This window comes from Geospiza fortis, unplaced genomic scaffold, assembly GCF_000277835.1.
Source record: "Geospiza fortis unplaced genomic scaffold, GeoFor_1.0 scaffold130, whole genome shotgun sequence".
In the NCBI taxonomy this organism is placed as follows: Eukaryota; Metazoa; Chordata; class Aves; order Passeriformes; family Thraupidae; genus Geospiza; species Geospiza fortis.
In genome coordinates, this window is record NW_005054300.1 from 4,250,018 (window position 1) to 4,269,786 (window position 19,769).

The following is a 19,769-nucleotide window of genomic DNA, read 5'->3' on the forward strand; positions in this document are numbered from 1 at the left end:
AGATCCTGAAAAGTGCAAGATTGCAAAATGCCTGAATTTGAAGGTTTTCAGTCGAAGGTTTTCAGAGTGATTGGGGAATAGCAGGAGATACATCAAAGTTTAGTGCTTGCAACAGTCCCTGGCCAGGTGTAGTTACAGGCAGTCCAGCATTTCCTCTTTTGGTAGCCTTGTGCTCGGGAGAGGGAAGGGTTTAATCTAGCATTCACTCATAGGGTAAGCTTAAGTGACTCCCTGTTGAAAAGATAAACACTGTGCCTCTATATCATCTGTCTAGCAGGTTTAGGTAATCCCTTACTGTGCTGCTTATTTAGTTTAAATGGTGCTGTATTGTGTAATGCATGTGTGTTTGTAACAGAGGGTCTGCAAATCTCAGCTTTTTGCCCAAGGACAGCATTACTCTTGCCCTTGTTTCATGGTTGATTTATTCCTAATGGAAAGGAATAAGCCTCACAATGATCTATTTGTCTTTTCCCAGCTCCATGAAATGTATGGAGATTGACAGCTCTTCTGTATCTCACGTTATTAATTTGCCTTGCTAACCTTTATTTAGCATCAAAAGATCAACTTCCCTGATTGTTGCCAGCAAATCTGTGCTTAGTGCCTGCTCTGGCTTTGTTTAAGCTTCAGGAGACAGAAAGGAGAGTCAGAAAATGAAAATATTTATGTACTGGGACTTTGACTTATTGTGCACTTAACTGTACCTTCCTGGAGGCAGACCAGCATCTGAAGCTGCCACAGCGTGGTCTTTTTCCGTCAGAAGGGTGTTAATAGAAACATTGCTGTTGATGTTGTAGTGCAAGACTAACTCAGTGAGGTGTTTCTGGTTTCTTGGGACAGTGATTCTCTGCTCTGAGTCTAGCCTGCCTTTCCAGTCTGTAAGGAGCAACCAAAGCCTCAAGGTCAATTCCTTAAAGTCAAGATCCAAGGTGAGGCAACCAAGGAAGCTGCAGGGAAATCATGTGCTTACTGCCCTGTGGTGAAAAAAAAATCCTGCAAAGGTGCTTGAGCCAAGTGTGTACCCTTTGTATCCAGAGGCTAAGCCAGAATGAGTAGAAATTAACGCTTAGTTACTTGGCTGTATGAAGAGTATTTTCTGCAATATAGGAGTGGTTTTGAGCTGGGGGGAAGCCATCTTACCTGAGCTTTTTGCCTCAGTAACTGGTATATTTACCTTCTTTTCTTATGCACTGCTGATGCACCTTTTTGTTGGAGCTGATAGACACAGATACCCCAGTTATTCCTGATTGTGTTTTTTAAAGTCTGCATGGATGATCTCAGTAACCCCTTCCTTAAAGATCAATATCTCCTGTTTCACCTGCACAGGCTCTCCTCATTGTCTGGACTTCAGGATGAATGAAGACAAAAGGCAAATATTTTTCTCCTTTTTTTATTTTTTCCAGTTTTCCATAATCTGCTCTAAATGGGACTAATTCAGCTTTGCACGGAACAAAATTAACAAGTCTAAGTTTCTCAATTTTAGAGAAGCCTGGAAAAACCCTTCAGAACACAGGGCTTTGGTAATCTCTTCTGGGGCGTGTCAGTGATCCTCCTGCCCATGGATGTCCCTGCTGAGTACAATGTAGGTTATGAATTGGCAGCGCACTAACGCCCTGGCTGCTCTTGTTGCCAGCTATTCATCACTCTGGTGCTCATTTCCGAAGCTGTCATTTCCTGCAGCCGTGTGCAGGCAGCTCTTTGAGGCTCGGCTCCCGGGGTCACTGCAGAAACAGTGAATGGAGCTCAGGAGAAAGGCAATGAAGCAGGGTCAGAAAGAGAGTGGAGCGCTGGACGTGGCTTACATCAGTGTTTGTGATAACACAGCATCTGGGCTGCCATCTAGCCAGATCTAGCTAATAAATAGAGCTGGACAGAAGTTGTATTTGGACAGCAGAGCTTCTAGGAACAGCCAGGACGTGGAAATGGTCATTTGTGAGATGGTTATCTGAGTGCTGCACAGCGGTGCTGCAGCAAAGCAAGGTGTCCCTGCTCCTTTAGCAGGAGTATTGTGGTTCAGAAAGATCCCACAAAAGCTATTTGTAAAAGCCAGCATTTTTAATCTGGTGACTCAGCTGTGCTTCAGACTGAACTAATATCGCTGTTTGATTGCTTTATCCTCAGCTTTCTGCTGGATATTCTTGTAGCCTTTGTTCATTGCTTCAAGCTCTTGTGTAGCATTGCTCTGTTCTGTCCTGACATAACCAAAGTGTGCTCAGAGGCAGCAAATGTGTTTTTAAATTAAATAAGGAATTCCTGTATGATCTTGACTCTAGCACCTGCAGTGCTGTTTTGTACTCTGCTAGGTTTTGTTCCTAGTTCTCAGACTCTTTATTCTGATTCTGTGTGATTATCAGGAATTCCCAGTAATGTCCCAACTGACACCACACTCTCTACAGACTTCAGAATAAGAAATTTAAACAAGAGCAACTTTTGTCAATCTGTATGGGAAGTAAATATTGGCCATTCTTTTCTGCCTGTGAAGGCCATTTCCTATCAGCTGGGGTTAGGGGTCTGTAACTTTTTAAACCACTAGGAAGTAATTTGTAATCTTTGGACAAGATTACTATGAGGCCCGTTTGAAAGCTTATTCATGTTTTCCTAGAGAAAGCTTGGACACAAAATGTGTTTTCTTTAAGATTAAGTCCTGTGAATGTAAAGGAAATTACTTGTGAGCTTGATGGTTGCACCCCGTTGGCTGACCACAGAAAATACAACCCCACAACTGGTCATGACTAATAGAGTCTCCCTTGGCTTCCAGTACCCCGTGGGGTGGAAAGCCATCTGTTTGCATGCATTTACTGGAATCGCTTGTTCATGGCTCTGGAAAATTTGCTGCAGGCACTGACTACACTGGCGTAGCCTTTCTGAAGGCAGTGGATTATTCTTCTGCCATGGGTTGGGTTTGCCCACCAAATTTCTGTATATTTTGCCCTCTCTGCTAGAGTCCTTCTCTCTCTGCACCCCAGCCAAGCCCATTTGGTTGGGAGCTTTTGTAAATTACTGATTTATGTAAACATGGTGACAACAACTTCAATTTGGCAGGTTTGTTAAAGCTTCATGTCTATAGAATTCAACCTTTAAATGATGGGCTGCTGGAGAGGAGATGGGGGACAGGTTTTAAGGAGGGTGGCAGATGGATTTTTTTGCTTAACTTTCCTACTTGAGCAGCATCTTCGTAACAATAGCAATACAAAAGGAAATATAGGACAGAAGTCCTTTTGGAGGAGAAAATTAATGGTTCTGGGCTGTAATTGAACTTGGAGGAAGGAAGGTACCCCAGGAACTTCCCATGATCAGGAAGGTTGTACTGGAAGATGTTAGCAGCAGACAGTATCCCCACTGTTCAACTTCTGGGACTGGCTGAAGTAAACAAAACTTTAGGAAAAGAAGAAAGAGACCCTCCGTACTACTTGTTGCTCCTAGAGACTTAATGCAGAACTTTTTGTACTGACTATTCAGTCTGTGTGATCTCCACAATCTCACCTTGCCTTGTGGTTACTGAAATCACAAAGACTTCATCTTTGAAGGATCAATGTAAATCTGTCACTTCCTATGAGAAAAGAATTCAAGAGATGGTGAAAATAGATGTATAGTATGACCAGAACTTGAGATCAGATAGAAAGTGTGGTATCCAAATGGATCAGATGGAAAAAAAGGAAGATCTGTGATCAGTAACGAGGTATTTTCTGTAATGACTGAGTTGGTACTGCAGGTTGGACATACACAGATGCGTTGGACTATGTGGAATGCAGCTGACATTGCACAGACAGTTTCACCATTAGGTGTTCATCAAAGTAAAGCAGGAAGGGAAAGATTATTTAACATTTATTTTTAGAAGGCATTAGAATGTTTGAGCCTTGGAAAACATTTATTTTTCCAGCTTCTTGTGTGCTGACTCACCTGTAGAGCTGGCTGACTTGATTGCTCTGTGGATCCCCTAAAGTGAGGGGATCTGGGGATGTTGGCCAGCTCCCTGGGCATGTTGGCTGTGTGTGTTTTGGAGCTGGACATGAGTAAATGATGCTTTCATATTCTCCTGTCTTGGGGAGACTGGAGTACTTCACAGTTTAAGGGAAGCTGATGACGTGGAATGTGGTGGGACTTGATCTGGGATTTACAGGCAATGTCAAAGACTTTTCCATATCTGTTAATGTAGGTAGTGTGTTGATTCTTTTGCTTTAAGTGTAGTTGATTCCCCTGCTTTAAGAACACAGTGTGTAATTTGTACTGGATTATGTGATGGCTTTGTGGATGTACATGCCAATTCTAGAAAACGTGTTTGGCAGATTGCTTTGTTCCAGCTGTGTCAATACACAAATCTGAGGCCATTTTTTAAAGAGGGAGGGGAAGCCCCTGGGTAACAATTGAGCTCTAGCAAATAGCTGCAGATATAGCACTTGGAGTCCGTAGCTATCAGTTTGTATTATCAGAACACAAAGATAAACTGTGTGCTGTACTTGAACAACTCCCTGTGCACATAGACACAAGAAGTATGTGTCACTCTAATGAGAGATAAATATATAAGTATTTTGCCAAATGTGCACCTCTGGAAGGCTTGTTGACTACTAGCTTATAAGATTTGAATAAATACAGTACTGTGGTATTTCCTAGTTGTCTAATACTCAGAATATCCATCGTCTCTGCTAGTGATGTAACTCATAAAGTATTAGAGCTGAGTTGTATATTATCCAGCTTTCTCTTTTCCCATGAACTTTTCCCATGTTCCGATCACTTCTGTTTTTTCCAAAAGTACTAGGTAACACAATTCCAATCCCAACAGAAGACAAGGATAATATGTGTTTGAGAGCAGAGGTCAGGGTGTGAATTTCCACATAGATACATGTGTATTTATGCATGATGTGTGATGTGAAACCAACTCGAACAAGCCAGATATTTCAGCCAGAATCTGTGATGCACTTTGGGAGTCTGTATCAAACACTTATGTACACACCTAGTCAGCTGCTTTGGGCGCAGGAAGAACCTGTGTGGCACCATTAACTAGCATGTTAATTCACATGCAGTGGGCTCTCCATGCCAGCCAGCTGTAGGAGCAGCAGCAATAGGATTCGCTAACAGGACAGCTGAGAATTCTCTGTCTACAAATGGCACAAGATTGGCAGTAGAAGTGTAGGAAGAAGACAGACTGGAAGGATTAGGGCAGCAAATTCAGCTAGTTACCTTAATAACAAGTCACTACAGGAAGAGTACAATACAGCACCCAAACTCTGGGGTTCACTTCTGTTTTCCTTGTGCTTAGTAACACCTGAAGCAGTGCAAGGACTGCAATTCCCTATGCTGCTGCTGAGCCTTAAGCATTTGCAGTTACTATCAAATATTGGTGGAGACAGCAAACTGTGGTCTCAGCTCTTGGCCTTTTGTTCCAGCTTTTAGCTCCATAAGGCAAAATTCTGTCCTGTTAATAGCCAAAAAATGATATCAACAAATTTCAGCCTTCCAGAAGTCTCCACCTCCCCCTGCCTGCTCCTCATCTTCTCCCTCTCCTCAGGAAGCTCTCAAGTGTTGTTTGAATCAACAAATTAAGCAAAAACTGCTGCAGCCTGTACTCTGATGAGAACATAACTCAGCTTTCAGACCCTCCCTAAGGAGGGAAAGAAAAGTGTTTCCAGGGCAGTCCGTGTGTGCATTGGGTTGTCAGGGTTCCAGAGTGATACTCTTAAGGTCAGATTTCTATTACATTTTTGTAGGGACACCTGTAGATTTTTAGTTGAACACAAGGCACACGAGTGTGCAGCCTCTCATCCTCCTTCAATGTGTACTCTCTTCACTAAATATTAAAACTAATACTCAGTTTTAAATACTGAGGGTGGCTTGCTGGGCAGACTGTAGCCTGTGGCTGTATGGCCAGTATGGAATAGGTGTGTGGTTTCTAAGGTATATCCTTCAGATGTTGGGGTTACTGGTACCAGGAGCAAAATGTTTGCTTATTACCTTTTAAATCTTAACTGTCTTCTTTAAACAAGAAGTGCTCTTTAAAAACTAAAAAGGCAGAGTTTCTGTGTTTGTATTTCTTCATTAATTTTTTTACCACTGGGGTAGAAGACCTTCTTTCATAGCCCATGTAGAATCTCCAAATTCCCATGCCTGGCTACCAGGAAAGAAGGGACAGGAGTGATCCTTTTTTAACTTTTCTCTTACACAAAAAAAAAAGCCAACAGCTCTGCCCTATCACAGCACTGTTGGCTCTTGGGGTATTTCAGGAGCAAATTAAAAAACCTCTTGGTGTTAAGGAGTTACTTGGGGTGCTGAATTTCATTCCTGAGTTCCTAAAGCAGGATTTAGTACCTAGAGTGCAAACACAGTAGTTGCAAGGCAACAGTCTTCACTCTTGAATGTTAGAGCAATCGGGCAGAGACATTTGGGGTGGCAACACTTCCTGTTGGAATTAGGGTTTCCCATGTGAGCCACACTCCCAGCATGTAGCTCTAGGACATGAACTGGCTGGACGGATCATAATACATGGTTGATCTGGAATCCTAATCTATGGCCCATAAACATGTGGCACATAAAAGGCTATGAAGCTGTGCTGTGGATCTTAATTGTGTTAGAGCGGGATGTCTTCCACAAATATGTTTCTTCTGGGGCATGTCTTTGGGCCCCACTTTCATCTCTAAAACAAGACAAACATTGCTCCATGGTTGAGGGGTGGCTGCAGTGAAGACTGCAGTGCACACAGGCTGGGAAACATTATCTGTTTTGAGGTGAAAGATGCCTTTAATATTTCACTAGCTTTAAAAATTCATCCTAAGATGACAGCCTTAGTCTGCCTTGCAGTGAGTCACTCACAAACTTCTGTACCCTTAAACTGCAGTTAGCTCTGTGCTACAAAGACCTCTTGCATGTATCTCCATATTTCAAAGAAAGATGCCTTTTTTGTGAATTGTAAGAATGAAACTCTCAGCAATTGGAGACTGGCCTTCATATGAATTCAGTGGTTTAAACCTTGTGCCTTTTCCAAGTGTGTGGGACTGAAAAAGCCTTTTACAGAGAGCAGGGCCAGCATGGACAATGGCCGTGTCTAACAGCACACAGACACAGGAGTGAGTGTGAGAATAAGCTTACTGCAGAAAATCCCTCTTGTAAAAGCTACTTCTGGTGCCTTTATACATCTGCTTCTACATATTCATCAGGGGTCTGTCAGAGGCAGTTACTGAGACTGCCCTATGTGTATCTAATATATATGTAGTGTGTGGCAAGAGCTTTGGAGGGCTGGAAAAAGCAAGTGCCTTCAACTGTGCAGCAGCACCCTTGTCTTAGCTGTTTTTAATGAAGTAGATCATATCTCTGAAGGGAAGTGATCAGCCATGTGTATGAAAAGGTCTGTGTGACTGGTCTGGAAGTGACCTAATTGCACCTAGTACTGTTTTGTAGGACAATTTATGTTTTTGGATCAAAAAAACCTCTCGAGAGAGTTCCAAGGCAGAAGGACTTGAAAATGAACAGCTCTCTGAAGCCCGTAGACCATGTGTCAAATGTACCAGACTGCTGCTTGAGTGGGATTTTTTCAAGACTCTTGAGAGGTGGAGTGTTACTTAAGTATTTGTTTAGAAGAATGTCTAGTCTACTCATGCTGGAGAAATAGTCATGCCCTTTTACAGTGGTGCTATCAGTCCTGTTTACTTTAGTTAAGCTCATAAAATGACAGTCAAAGTCTACAGAGAAATTAATGTTTGAGGAGAGAATTAGAAACCAGAGTTCAGCATGATCATGCAATTTTTTGTATTCAAAGTGTTTTGTAGCATCTTGTGATCAGACAGGCTTCAATGGGAATAGCTTGTTCTCCTGTTGATGTGTATCATCTATTGAAGTATGAATGGGTAAGGATGCATGCAAACATGAGCAAAACTGGCATAAAATACACTCCTTTAACTGTGCTCCACTATTTTCCCATGATGCACGTTGTGGCTAACGTTTGCTTAATTGTTTTGCTTTTCCAAAAGCCTTTCGGGAAGAGGACTTGGAATGCAATTATGAGCAAGAACATGATTTTTTAAAGTCCAAGTATTTTTGTCATTTGGTCAGTCTCCAGTGTGTCCAGTCCATTTTGCAATCAGCATCTTGCTGTGTGCATTATATGCTTGTCAAGTGGAACTGGCTGTTTCTTGGTAACTTGTGAAATGCCTGGGAGTTATCTGAGCCTAGGTGGACTCTGTGAATGAGGAGATATCTTGGCTCTTGCGGCTTACAGATGCTGATGGATGCCAACCAAAGCAGCAACATATGTGGGGACAAAATTACACTCCTACCTTTAAAATTTCTGTTCTTGGGTTAGTGTTAAGGCAATTTGAGTGATCCAGCAAAGCTCAAGTTGAACTTGGTCTGGACACAGTGGCTACAGCTCCCTTTGTGCCTCTGTGAAGCTCAAACTCCCTTTAAATCCTCATCAGAGATGAGGGCTTGGGAGTCTCAGTCTAGACATCCATGCCACATCAGTGTTAGAGTTGTTCTGGTGCCTGAGAACCAGGGTCACCTGTAAGGGTTAACTCAAGCTGTAAAGCACTGCCTAATTTTTACAGATGGTGTGAGTGAAAGAGTGAACCTCAGTCTGGCTTGGCAGTGCACAGAGATAACTTTACATAATTCCCTGCAGATGTTGCTGCAGAATGGTTTTAATAATGAATTGTGAAGTCAAGCTAAACTCCAGCATAGAGGGAGAACTCAAAATAAATGCAATGTTTTGTTCTGTGTTTCAAAAGCAAGTTTTCTGTGATGCTCTGGGTTGGGAAAGATGGCAGGGGATGGGACAAGGGATTCTTTGCAAAAAGTTTGGGCTATAATGGTGCAAACTAAGACCATTCTGTCTAATTTGTCTGCAAACCATGAATACCCATGAACCTGAGAGTGAGAGGGGGAAGAGGTGGTGGTACCAAACAGCAGCTGCCCTAATGCTTTCAGTGAGGGGATGGTGTAGAGCAAGTACTTCATGATCAGCCCAGCAGAGTTCTGCAGTTGGTGGCTGTCATGCACAGGCTGTGTTGAGGAGCTTGTCTGCACTGCAGCCATTTTCTGCTAGGAGTCAATTCTTGCACTGTGCTGTAATTTCCTTTCTATAGGGTTATGGCTTGGATGTGCCATAATCATTTTGTAATTATAATCCCCATTGTCTTAAGGGATGTGCTGCCTCAACAGTGGTTGCTTGGCCACTCTGAGACTTTGCACATCTTGCTTGTGAGCACCCATTTGTGACTTCTCTGCTGCCAGGGGGTGTTGCTGGAAGCTTCTCAGTCTTCTCAATTGTTTAATCTGTTTAAGCAAAACACACATTTTTCTGTTGACATGCTATTTCAATGGGCTACATTAAAGCCTTTCTTCTGTCCTTCTGAGAAGCAAGCTTGGAATTGGAGAAGAGAATTTCAGAGGGGGGGCTGGTTTTCCCTGAGCTTGGACAAATGCTGTGATTTCTCAGTAGCTGTGGAGGTTTCTCATTTATACTTTACCCTTGTGCAGAGTTCATAAAAGAAATCTTTAGAAAGAAATTATAGTTTTATGAGTTCTGTGATGATTAGGAGCTTTAGCCTGAGTCGTGTTTAGATGGATGGAGGCTCAGCTACACTATGGCTCCAAGCAGAAGATGTAAACTTGCCTCTGAGGCTAGTGAGCCAAACCAGAGGAGGTGTATTGTGAAATGGGCTAGCACGGAGTTGGTGTCAAGGAAGTGCCATCCAGTTCTCCAAAGATGGTTTTACCATGGTTTGAATTTGGCCCAAATGTACATTTTTAAGTGTTAGCAAGTCCTTTTTGCTCATGTTAACTTTTCTGAGGAAGAGTTTAGGTAAACTATTCCAGTCTAATTAATATCAGCTGGAAGCCAGCTTCTCACATTTTGTGCCTAATTATAAGTGTATGCTAAGCTGTGTTTGCTACCCACGTTGACATGTTACTGGTGAAATCAGGAACAACCATGAGGACGTGTTTTTGAAACGGTCTGGCAGATCCTGCATGTTCGCTGTGGCGGGCTTCGTGGCAGGAGAGTCCACCTCCTGCTGAGGGAGAATAACTAAATTTAAACTTTCCAACCATGAGCCTTGTGAAGCAAAGTTTCCAAACCTCTGCTGGGCCAGAAGATGGAAATCTGTGTCTGAATTTGGAGAGTAAATAAATAGAGCTGCCTAGGAGCTGCCCAGGGGCATGTGAGGGGTTGCTGCTTGGGGTCCATTGTCTCCCAGCCACATGCCCCAGGGAGGAAGGCAAGGGTTTGTAGCTACTGTTCTCTGGTAAAATCTTCCATGACAGGCTTTGGAATGAACTTGGATGACTTTTAGCATGAACACTTGAGCATTGTTTCAGCAGGGTGGTTTTTCTCTTACAGACAGTTGCATGTGGCATGGGAGCAGAGCCCAGACCTTCCTTTCCCCCTCGCTGGGCTGGGCTGTGGGATCCCAGCTGTGGGAGGGATGTGTGGCCACCTCACAGCTCACTAGTCATGGTGCCCATCTCTTTACAGCCCAGGCTGGCACCTTTGCTCTTCACAGGCAGGCTTGTGTGAAATTTGCGGTGTTTATGACAGCCATCAACGTGTATAGACTGTTCTGAGGTGCATGTACAGAAATAGCTGCTTTCCCAACTCCCTTTGGGGAAGCTGGAGGGGTGGTAATGGACAACAGTTTGCATGGTCCTGACAAAGCAGCTTATGCTTTCTGGGGAAACTGAGATATCACAGGCAACAGAAGTGGTTTGCTTACCTGTTAGACTTTTTATTTTCCTGCTGTCTTAACTCAGACCGTATCTGAATGGAGGAGAATCTAGTTGTGCTTTTATCTGAAAGCAGCAAGTTCTTGGGTGAGTGAGTCTATGTCAAAATCATTGGAGAATTCAATAAATCCATGTAATCAAGCAGGAAAGGAGGCAAGGATAGTTACAGTTGGAATGCATTTAATCTGAAACTGGCATGCATATAATTTTATTCATCCATCCACAGATATGACCCAAAGGTTATATCCATATATATTGCTGAATACTTAACATTTTTGTAGATACTGGTTGAAACTTGGATGTTCAGGTGGGAAGACAAATAACTGGTACTTATGGCCTGAAGTCAGATTTCAGTTGGCTTTTCTGTCTTTATTTCTGTTCTGTGCAGTATTTTCCAGCTTCCCAGGGTACTGAATTCAGGTCATGTTTGTTAAACACCAGCTGTGGTTACAAGTGCTCTAGAAGCACTTTTATATCCTGTTCTGAAGTCTGTGCTCTTCTATGAATGTGCTTGCTGTTTCCCCCATTTGCCTTTTGTAATACTTCATATTAGGGTTTGGGCAGTGTTTGTGCTGTTTAATATGTGCACATGTACATATCTACATATACAAAGTGTTTTGATACTGTGGATATGCTTATAGCAAGACCAGCTAGGTGCAACTGACTTAGGGAATTTCAGTCAAAGTTGTCATGGATGGACTTTGAATTTCTTAAAATAAATTGATTTTTGCTTCATTGCACCCTTTTTCTAGCAAGCCTGCACACTACCACTGGGAGATGATCTGCTAGAAATGGTATGATAGCACTAAACCCTTTCTTGTTCTAGGAAACTGCAGAATACCTCAAACATGGCACCAAAGCTGCTGACTCTGTCATCTTCTCTGTAGCATTTTATTATTCTTGTTTCTCTGAATGTTAACTGAGAAACTTCTTTTGCTTTTCTCTGTAGGTTGGTGGTTTGTGAGCACAGCAGAGGAGCAGGGATGGGTCCCTGCTACATACCTGGAATCCCAAAATGGAACCAGAGATGATTCTGACATCAACACATCTAAATTTGGGGAAGGTATGGAAAGCTTTTTATTACCAGGAGAAAACTGGTATTCTCTTGCTTTATGCTTTTTCCCCCAAGTGAGAGCTTCTAATTGGTAGGAGATGCATGATAGAGCCACAGGCCATTGAAAGGAGTGAGATTTAACTTTAATGGTTGCTTCTCATTAATTTCCTTTAAATTAATCTTTGAAAATAGTTTCACTGCTGTTTGCTCTAGTCTGTGGTTGTGTGGAAAGGTAATTTTAATTGGTATGGTCTCATTCTGTTAAAAGTGAGATGCCATTTGTCATGTATATGTATTTAGCCACACTGCTTTCTTCTTCTTTTTCTTTTTTTTACCTAAAGATGCTTAATTCAGGTTCCAGAAATTGAATAGTTCAGCATTGCATGTTCCTCAATTCCATTATGAAAGACTAACCACATCTTAATGGGCTTCTCATGTAGCAACTGTGTACAAAGGACACTTTTATTATGATTTGCTCCATTCTAGTGAATCTGTTGCTAAATCTAGGTCCTCTTGACGTGACACTTATCTAAAATGTATGTGAAACTCAGCTGACCTTTCCTTAGCACAGGCAGGAGGCTTAGAGATGTGTTGGGGTGACCATCTGCCCACTAACACAGCACACAGGCAGAGCCAGACTTTGTGCTGGGCTCCAAGGGTGACATCTGTGGCTTATTGAAATCTTGGTCTCTGCAACTCATTTTTCCCTGCTCAAGTCTACCCATATCCTGGTTTAGAGACAGACTGGCTGTAGACTGGTAGGTCAGGAACCAGTCTGGTATGATGCAACATCTCAGTGAATGCAAAAGCAGTGAGTAAACCTTCCTTGTTATTAAAGAACAGAACTTTACTGCTCTGCTCTGCAAGCACTGAAGAAAGCCTTGACTGTTGGTCTATAACTTCCTCCCTTCTCCTGACTCTTGAACATGGTGTGTGCTTGACAGCCTTATAGTTTAAACTGCTTTCATTTCATGCTCTCCTCCTCTTTCATGTTGCCCTCTGGAGTGTACTCTGCACGGGGATGCTGCCACCCAGCAGTCTGTTCTGGGTAATGGAAACTCTATCAAAATATTCCTTATCTTCTTCCTCTCAGTCCCTTTTAATCCATTACACTGCTCTCTTCAGCGATGGTCAGCAGTCCTGCTCCCTGCCTTACTCCAAATCCAGATATGCTGAAACCTGAGACTGCCCTTCCCTTTCTGCTCAGTTCCATCTCAGTGACAGATGTAATTGCATAACCTCTGCAGCTGTTTTTAGGTGCCCCAGATTTTGCTTGCTTGCTTTTTAGTAACTTTGGTTTATATTATTAGCCATCTAAGCTGAGGCTTCCTACATTCTTTGTTTCTTCCCCTCCAGTTTTTCTTTACTTGGGCTGCTTTTCTCCATATAATTACTTCATAGGAGAAGAAGTAATTACTTGGATTCACTGTCTTTAAAAAGGTGTATCAAAGTGACTGTACTTAGACAGAAAACTTGCCAGCTCTCTCCAGGCAGACAGGAGAAAGGGACTCTGATGTAACTGAGTGGGAAGGCACTTATAGTGGATAAATGCCTTAGCCCCACAATTTAGTGCTTACACAACTTTCTGAGTGACTCCAACAGACACTGACTTCCTGCAACTGTGCAATCTCTGCTCCCCCAGCTTGGAAAGCACAGAAACACTGATGTAGGGAGCTTTGTGTATCAGCCCCTTGTCCCTCCCCATTTGAACAGGCCTGGAACAAGTCCACAAGCCAGGCAAACCTTGAAGTCTGCTCTGCTGTGGCAGGCCCAGGAGTGCTGAACACATCTTGCTAAGAATCCTGCCTCTACTAATATAGCAGTAATATTTTCATGTGTCTCTTAAAAAGTCTGTTCACTGAGAAAGACAGAAGTGTTTCCTCCATGCACCTGAGCTTGCACAGCGTTTTTGTCTGGATGAAGGCAGACTGATTATTACCTGGGCCTGTGTTTAGACCAACACATCTTGCAAGGCTTGGAAAACAATCAGAAAGCAATCTAAAGAAACATTTAACAGCTACAGGAGCTGATAAAATATACATGTTAAAATAATCTCTGGAAAGGTGTAGACACTTGTTAATAAGCAACCTTTCTGGTGACTGTGGCATGACCAACCAAGTCCAAGACTGGGCAAAATGACAAAAGTCAGTATTTTTAAGGAAAAAACCCTGGCTCATACAGAAGCATCACTGTGGTGTAAAAGGGCTGTCACTGGGGATGGCTGTGCGTTGTGAGGACACGATGTGGTGGATCTGTGTGACCCACAGTTTTCAAGGGGTGTTCCTGGATGGCTAAATCCTCCAAACTCCCAGTGTCAGAAGGAGCAAGCTGACTGCTCTGTATTGACACCTTGAGGCAGTTTCAACCCCTTCTGCTCCTCTCCGCCCTGCAAGCCTTTACATTCAGCATTTCATTTCCTCCTTTCTTGTATAGAAACCTCCTAGCACAGGCAGCTTTATTGCAACTTAACTTCTCTCTCTCTTTGCTATAATCTGTGTGTCTAGTGAGGTGTCCTGCGTTGTCTCCCTGTGTATCATGTGTGTAACTGGCAGTCTAATGTCCTGTTGATTTGGGGAAAGTCACCCGGTTAAATCTGCTCATCTTTTGTCCCTCCATGGGCTTCCAAGAGGATCACTGATTTCCATGAGCCAAAACCACAGCTATCTAAAATTTTGAGATTTGGCTCGTCTGAAAATTTGTGGTTGATTTTTGACAAATGTGGGATCAAAGGGGAAGTACAGAGTACCAGAGACTAGATAATGTACCTGTTCAACACCATCCACCACACCTCCGCTTAGGGTGTTAAGGAAAGGTTTGGGCCTTACAGCAAAGGAGAAATTGAGGAGAGTGGGCTGGATGTAAAAGTCTGGTCTAAGTCCCTGACAGATATAAAGGACAAAAAGTCAAAAGCCATTCTTTGGTGAAGTTATTTTTTTTCTTGTCCAGCTAATGAGTTCCCAATCAAATAATTTTGCTGTGCCTGATTGCCAACAGAGCACAGTTCTAGAAGACAACAGCGCCTACTCCAGTATAAGGATATAATCCCTAAATAAGTGCACATATACAGAATTGAATTATTATTCATGATGTGATATCAAAGTTTATGAACAGCTTCCTAGCACCACTGGTAAAATGATTGTGTTTGCACTTCAGCTGTCACTCCCTTGCAGTATGTTGCATTGCTTTGCAGCAGCCCCTAACAGCCTTGCAGTAGTTGCCAAATTGGGATGGAAGCCCTTGAATGGAAAAGTGTTTGGCTGTGTTTCTGTGCCAGTCTAATGATTCTAGTGTCTTTTACACCTGTACAGGCAGAAGAAGAATCTGAGTAGAGATCTAAGTATGTGCTTCAGAAAACAAGTGGTGTCCTCTGTGCACAGCTGCTCTCACAGTGCCATTTCCATAAGTGTCTTGTCTTTGTTTATACTTTAAGCATAAGTTATTGTTTGAGTATGTAACTAACACTCAGTCCTGGCTTGTTAGCTTCTTGAGCCTGCTGAATAATTGCAAGGTTAGTTTTTTCCTGATATTGTAATCTGTGTATTAGAAGTTTTGATCATGAGAACCATCTGTGGCAATGAATGCAAGTCATGTCTTGCAAGCACATCAGACTTTTCACTTAGGTTCAGTTCCTGAGTGCTGCTCTTATGAGGGAACTTACATAAGAGTTTGTGGGTTTGTTTATAGTTTGATAATTTTTCTTAGAGAGGTTTAGAGCCCTTGGGTTTGATGTCATGTACAATAGACTGAATTCCCCAAAGATCATGCAGCTGAATTAGAAGATACAACAGCAAGGATGATGTGTCCTGCCACTGCACTCTCCTTGGACAAGTTGTCTTTAGTTGTGCAGCTTGTTTTGGAGTGTGTATTTGGTTTTGATTTTCAATTTTTTTAAAAATTATAATTACTGCTCTTTAAGAAACACCAATAGCAAGAATGGCAATTTGTGACAGTTCTGGATGGCTCACATTGCTCAAGCTCAAGAAGTTAACTTGTTCCACTGTACTGTATAAACTAAAACAAAACATCTGCATCCCACCTAACCTATTCCCACTAACAAGACCAGTGCTTGTAAATACCATGTTTTGTTTTTATTCCTCACCCTCCCATCACTTTTTTTTTCTTCTTTTTTTCCCCCCCTTTGTTTTGTTTCCATCCATGTTCCAAACTAGTTTCTAAGCGACGCAAGGCTCACCTGAGGCGCCTGGACCGGCGATGGACGCTGGGCGGGATAGTCAACAGGCAGCAGAGCCGAGGTGAATTCACAGCTTCCTCTGGCACCAGCCACTCAGGGCCACCAAAAGCCACACTGCAGCTCCAGCAGCTGTGTGTCGGGACCTGCATCTTTGGCACTTTGGTAGTGAGGGGCCAAAGCTCCAGAGTTCAGATGTGGGTTTCGTACATGACAGCTTGAGGGTGGCTCGGAGCCAGGATTAGGCACTCAGGAGCTGGAGGCTGGTCATCGAGGGTAGCTCTGCAGTCTGACTTTGTGCTGTTGGGGAAGCTCACATCTGTTGTGTTTTAACTTGGGCATATTTGTGCTCAGTCTTTCCTGCCTCAGTAAGGGCAAGTGATACTTTCAGGGCTGTTAAAATGAGTTGAATGCCAGAAAGCTGTGATTGGAGATGTGCACGCTGGAAAAGTGTGTGGTGTGGAAAGATGTAAATCATTCCAGTTGCAGTCCCCTCTCTTCCTTGCAAGCAGTGCTCGGTACTAAAGAGAGTCTTGAAAACTTTTGGGAATTTTTGGCATCATTCCTAGGTATTTTAAATGCCACCAGTAGCAGCATTTTAGTTGGTTTGGTTTGTTGCGTGTTCTTTCAGCTTTTGCGGGTCTAACAGTGAGTATGGCAGGGTAGGGAGGAGCACCTTGTGTTTGGGTGAAGTCTGAGGAGCCCTATAAGCAAAGTATTTCTTAAGAGCAGGTGAATCATCTTTCCCAGACCAAAGGCATCCCTATCTATCTCCTGCTCCGCTTGGAAAATCATCCAGATGTGTTCATTGCCCTTGGGAAAGGAAAGGTGGGACAAAGCACCATTTGCACTTCTGTAACTTTCAGACAACCTTACTGAGGGAATGGATCCGAATGTAAGCACAAGAGATGATTCCCAGTTAATGGAAAGGTGCCCTTTCCTATTAAGAAATGTACTTTTAAAGTGGCAAATTTACATCCTGAGTGTGATGATAATACCATGTGCAGACTCCTGTCTCAAGCGCGCCTAGCCTTTCAGTGACCCTTTAACTTTGTTTCAAATTATTATTGAGGAAACAAAACCAACAATAGCTGTGTTCTACCTACCATAGCTTGACCTTGCAGAAACTGAAACTACCTTCAGAAGACAAGGTCTTGCTTCTCAGCCACCAAATGAAGGCGCCAAAAAATCCTCATAAGCACACATGCTGTCTTAGGGGAAAAAAAAGTGTGCTTATTTCTGTGCCCCAGCTGTTTGGGAGCTACTGACTTTGCTTTGTCAAACTCTGCTAGATGCTTCCTGGCAATTTAACTGGGAGAATTTTTGGGAATCAGTTTTCTAAACAATTTATTTACTGGTGAAAACAAATGCATTCTTTTATATTTGTACAATATTGCAAACAAAACTCCATAAAATATTAAGACTGCATAACCAGTCCCTTAGCAGTCAGCTGGTAAGACTCAAGGACCTAAGTTGCATTCCCAGGTTTTCCCTTTTGCATTCTGATGCCCACCATCTGTGTGCATCTTCTCCAGACCTGCTCTCTGACCAGTGTCAGCGTCCTCCCTGGCGGTCTCCCCCAGTGCAGGCTGCCCTAATCTTTTCCATCTTTGCCTTTTTCCTGCTTCATTACAGTTTCTTCCCTATTAGGCCCAAGCAGGGCTGGGGTTTTGAGGGTGTTGGAGAATATGTGCTTTATCTCAAACTGAATCTTGGCACTTGGACTTGGCACAGACTTCAGCAATCTGTGATTTTGTCCAAGGTTTGGGGCACCCTCTGTGGCTGAGCTGCTTCTATAAGGTCTCCCCAATGTATTTCAGCCACAGCTAGCCAGGCTGGCTAAAAATAAGCTGTTTATTGTCATCAGAAATGATAGGTTAGGGAATCCTTACAAGAGCAGGCTTATTGGAAATAAAGAAAGTGGCTTGAATAAATGGGCACAAGTTGGAGACAGTGGCTTCATGATCTGGCAGAGCTGCAGCCTGTACAGACATCTACTCCTTCCAAACTGCAGTTGTTGAAAGTATGAGTCTCTCTGGGTGTCCAGCCTGCTGTTCTCTAACAAAACACAGTTTATATGAGGTCAGGAGAGATTTTCTCCCATCGTCCCCTCCCAGCCCAGCCCAGAAGACTTCTAACAAGGCCAAATTTGGGTGAATTTGCACTGAAATGACAGAATGCATGAAGTGTACATATACACTCCCCTGCCAACCTTCAAGTCCTTGCTCCAAAGCACAGCAGAACTCAAGTTGTTCAAACAGGAGGTTGCCAGAATTGTTCAACACAAGCAGAACAGCTTCCCCTTCCCCACTTGGCCTCTTCCTTGGAAACAAACTCAATTAAACATTTTGGCTGAAATTCTTCCCACCCAGCAATATTCTGCTTGAAATAGTCCTTCCTGCTGGAAGTGTTAGCTCCAGGAGTTCACTGGAGTTTAAAAGCAAGCTGTAAAGGATGCCTCCTTTGTATTTATGTTTGGGTACCACTAATAAGCATTTTTATCAGTTAGGCTTGTGGTAGAATCACTTTAAGGCCGGAATCAAAGGAATTCAGCATTGCTTCTGAAGGGCAGAATTTTCTAAGTGACTTGAATGTTAAAAACACTGAGAAAGCTGGAGTGCAGAAGGGAAGAGTGTTTGCTTCCCTGTTAGACTGTGCCTGATGGGGAAAAATTATTTGGGGTAGTATATGGCTTATTTATTTCTAACTTTTCCAAAGCCATTTGAAGAGGGTAGGCATCTCTGACCTCCAGATATTTGGAAGCAATGTTACTGGGTCTGTGAATAAGAAACATGAAAGACAAATTGTTGAATATCATGGTAGTGCTCCTTTTTTAAACCTGAAAAAAATCTGCAAAGGGAACAGCTGTAGTCTGTTTCTACAAAGAGAAACAGATGACTTTTGTTGCTGAACTTTTCTCTTTAAAATGGTCTGTGGTGTGCCCAGATCTAAGAGATTACATTGGTTTGTGTTTCTTATGTAGCTGCAAAGCTTGTGGTTTTTTTAATGTTAAATGTGGTACATTTTCTAAACTTTTTCCTATACATTCTGAAGCTCCAGTAATACCAATATGGGTTGTGAGGAGAAGCCTGAAAGTTTGTAGTTTTCCTCAGACTTGACACTCATTAGACCTGCAAGCTGCAGAGTTCATGTTTTGTACAGGGTTAAATAGTAATTCTACACATGCAGTTATTTGGAACTTCCCCTGGAAGGGAAATTAGGATTATTTACAGGCTTAATTTAATGAAAAGTCATTTGTGCTTTTACAGTTTGATTGGTAAAATTGGGATGTTACATGCCTGTCTTCTATGCCAGATATCTGACCTAAGTTATTGCTGCTTTGGTTTTGTGCCCAGTGCTTTCAACTGGAGCGGTTACAATGCAGGCAAGCGCTTTAAAGTTATTCATACCAAGAATATAGTGATATATGGGCTGAATTTCTGCCAAATGAGCCAATTATTTAGGAGCAGCTCCTAGCACAAGGAATAAGGTATTCATTTAAAGAGTTGAAGTTAGAACTTCCCACTGCTTGTCTATCTTAGGGAGTGAGGGAGCTTGATGGGCAAAGGTGGTGTGTAGAGGGAAGGCAGCCGTGTAACCCAGTGGTCCTGAAGCTTGAATCCCATCCTGAGTTGGTCTTAATACTGGAACCCCATGTCCTAGCCAGATGGGTGGTTCTTCAGCCAGTTTTGTAGCTGTGGAAAGAGCACTTAGTCAGTATTGGTAATCAAACCTGGCTGATGTGCCTGTGCACTCTTACACTTTCCTGCATCTCACCAGAGCTGCTCTGCCCTCTTTGGCAGCCCCCTCCATGGGACT

General features: G+C 42.8%; 1 protein-coding gene across 5 annotated transcripts in view; it reads left to right on the forward strand.

The window, feature by feature from the left end:
• SH3PXD2A (SH3 and PX domains 2A) overlaps positions 1 to 19,769 on the forward strand; it is a 191,851-nt gene that overhangs the window by 152,794 nt on the left and 19,288 nt on the right. For 4 of the 5 annotated variants that reach the window (XM_031063005.1, XM_031063009.1, XM_031063013.1 and 1 more), the window contains 2 exons: positions 11,657 to 11,770; positions 15,931 to 16,014. In XM_031063005.1, coding sequence (XP_030918865.1) covers positions 11,657 to 11,770; positions 15,931 to 16,014 — 198 coding nt within the window. The remainder of the gene's footprint in view (positions 1 to 11,656; positions 11,771 to 15,930; positions 16,015 to 19,769) is intronic. The other variant, XM_031063017.1, reaches the window with a different exon arrangement.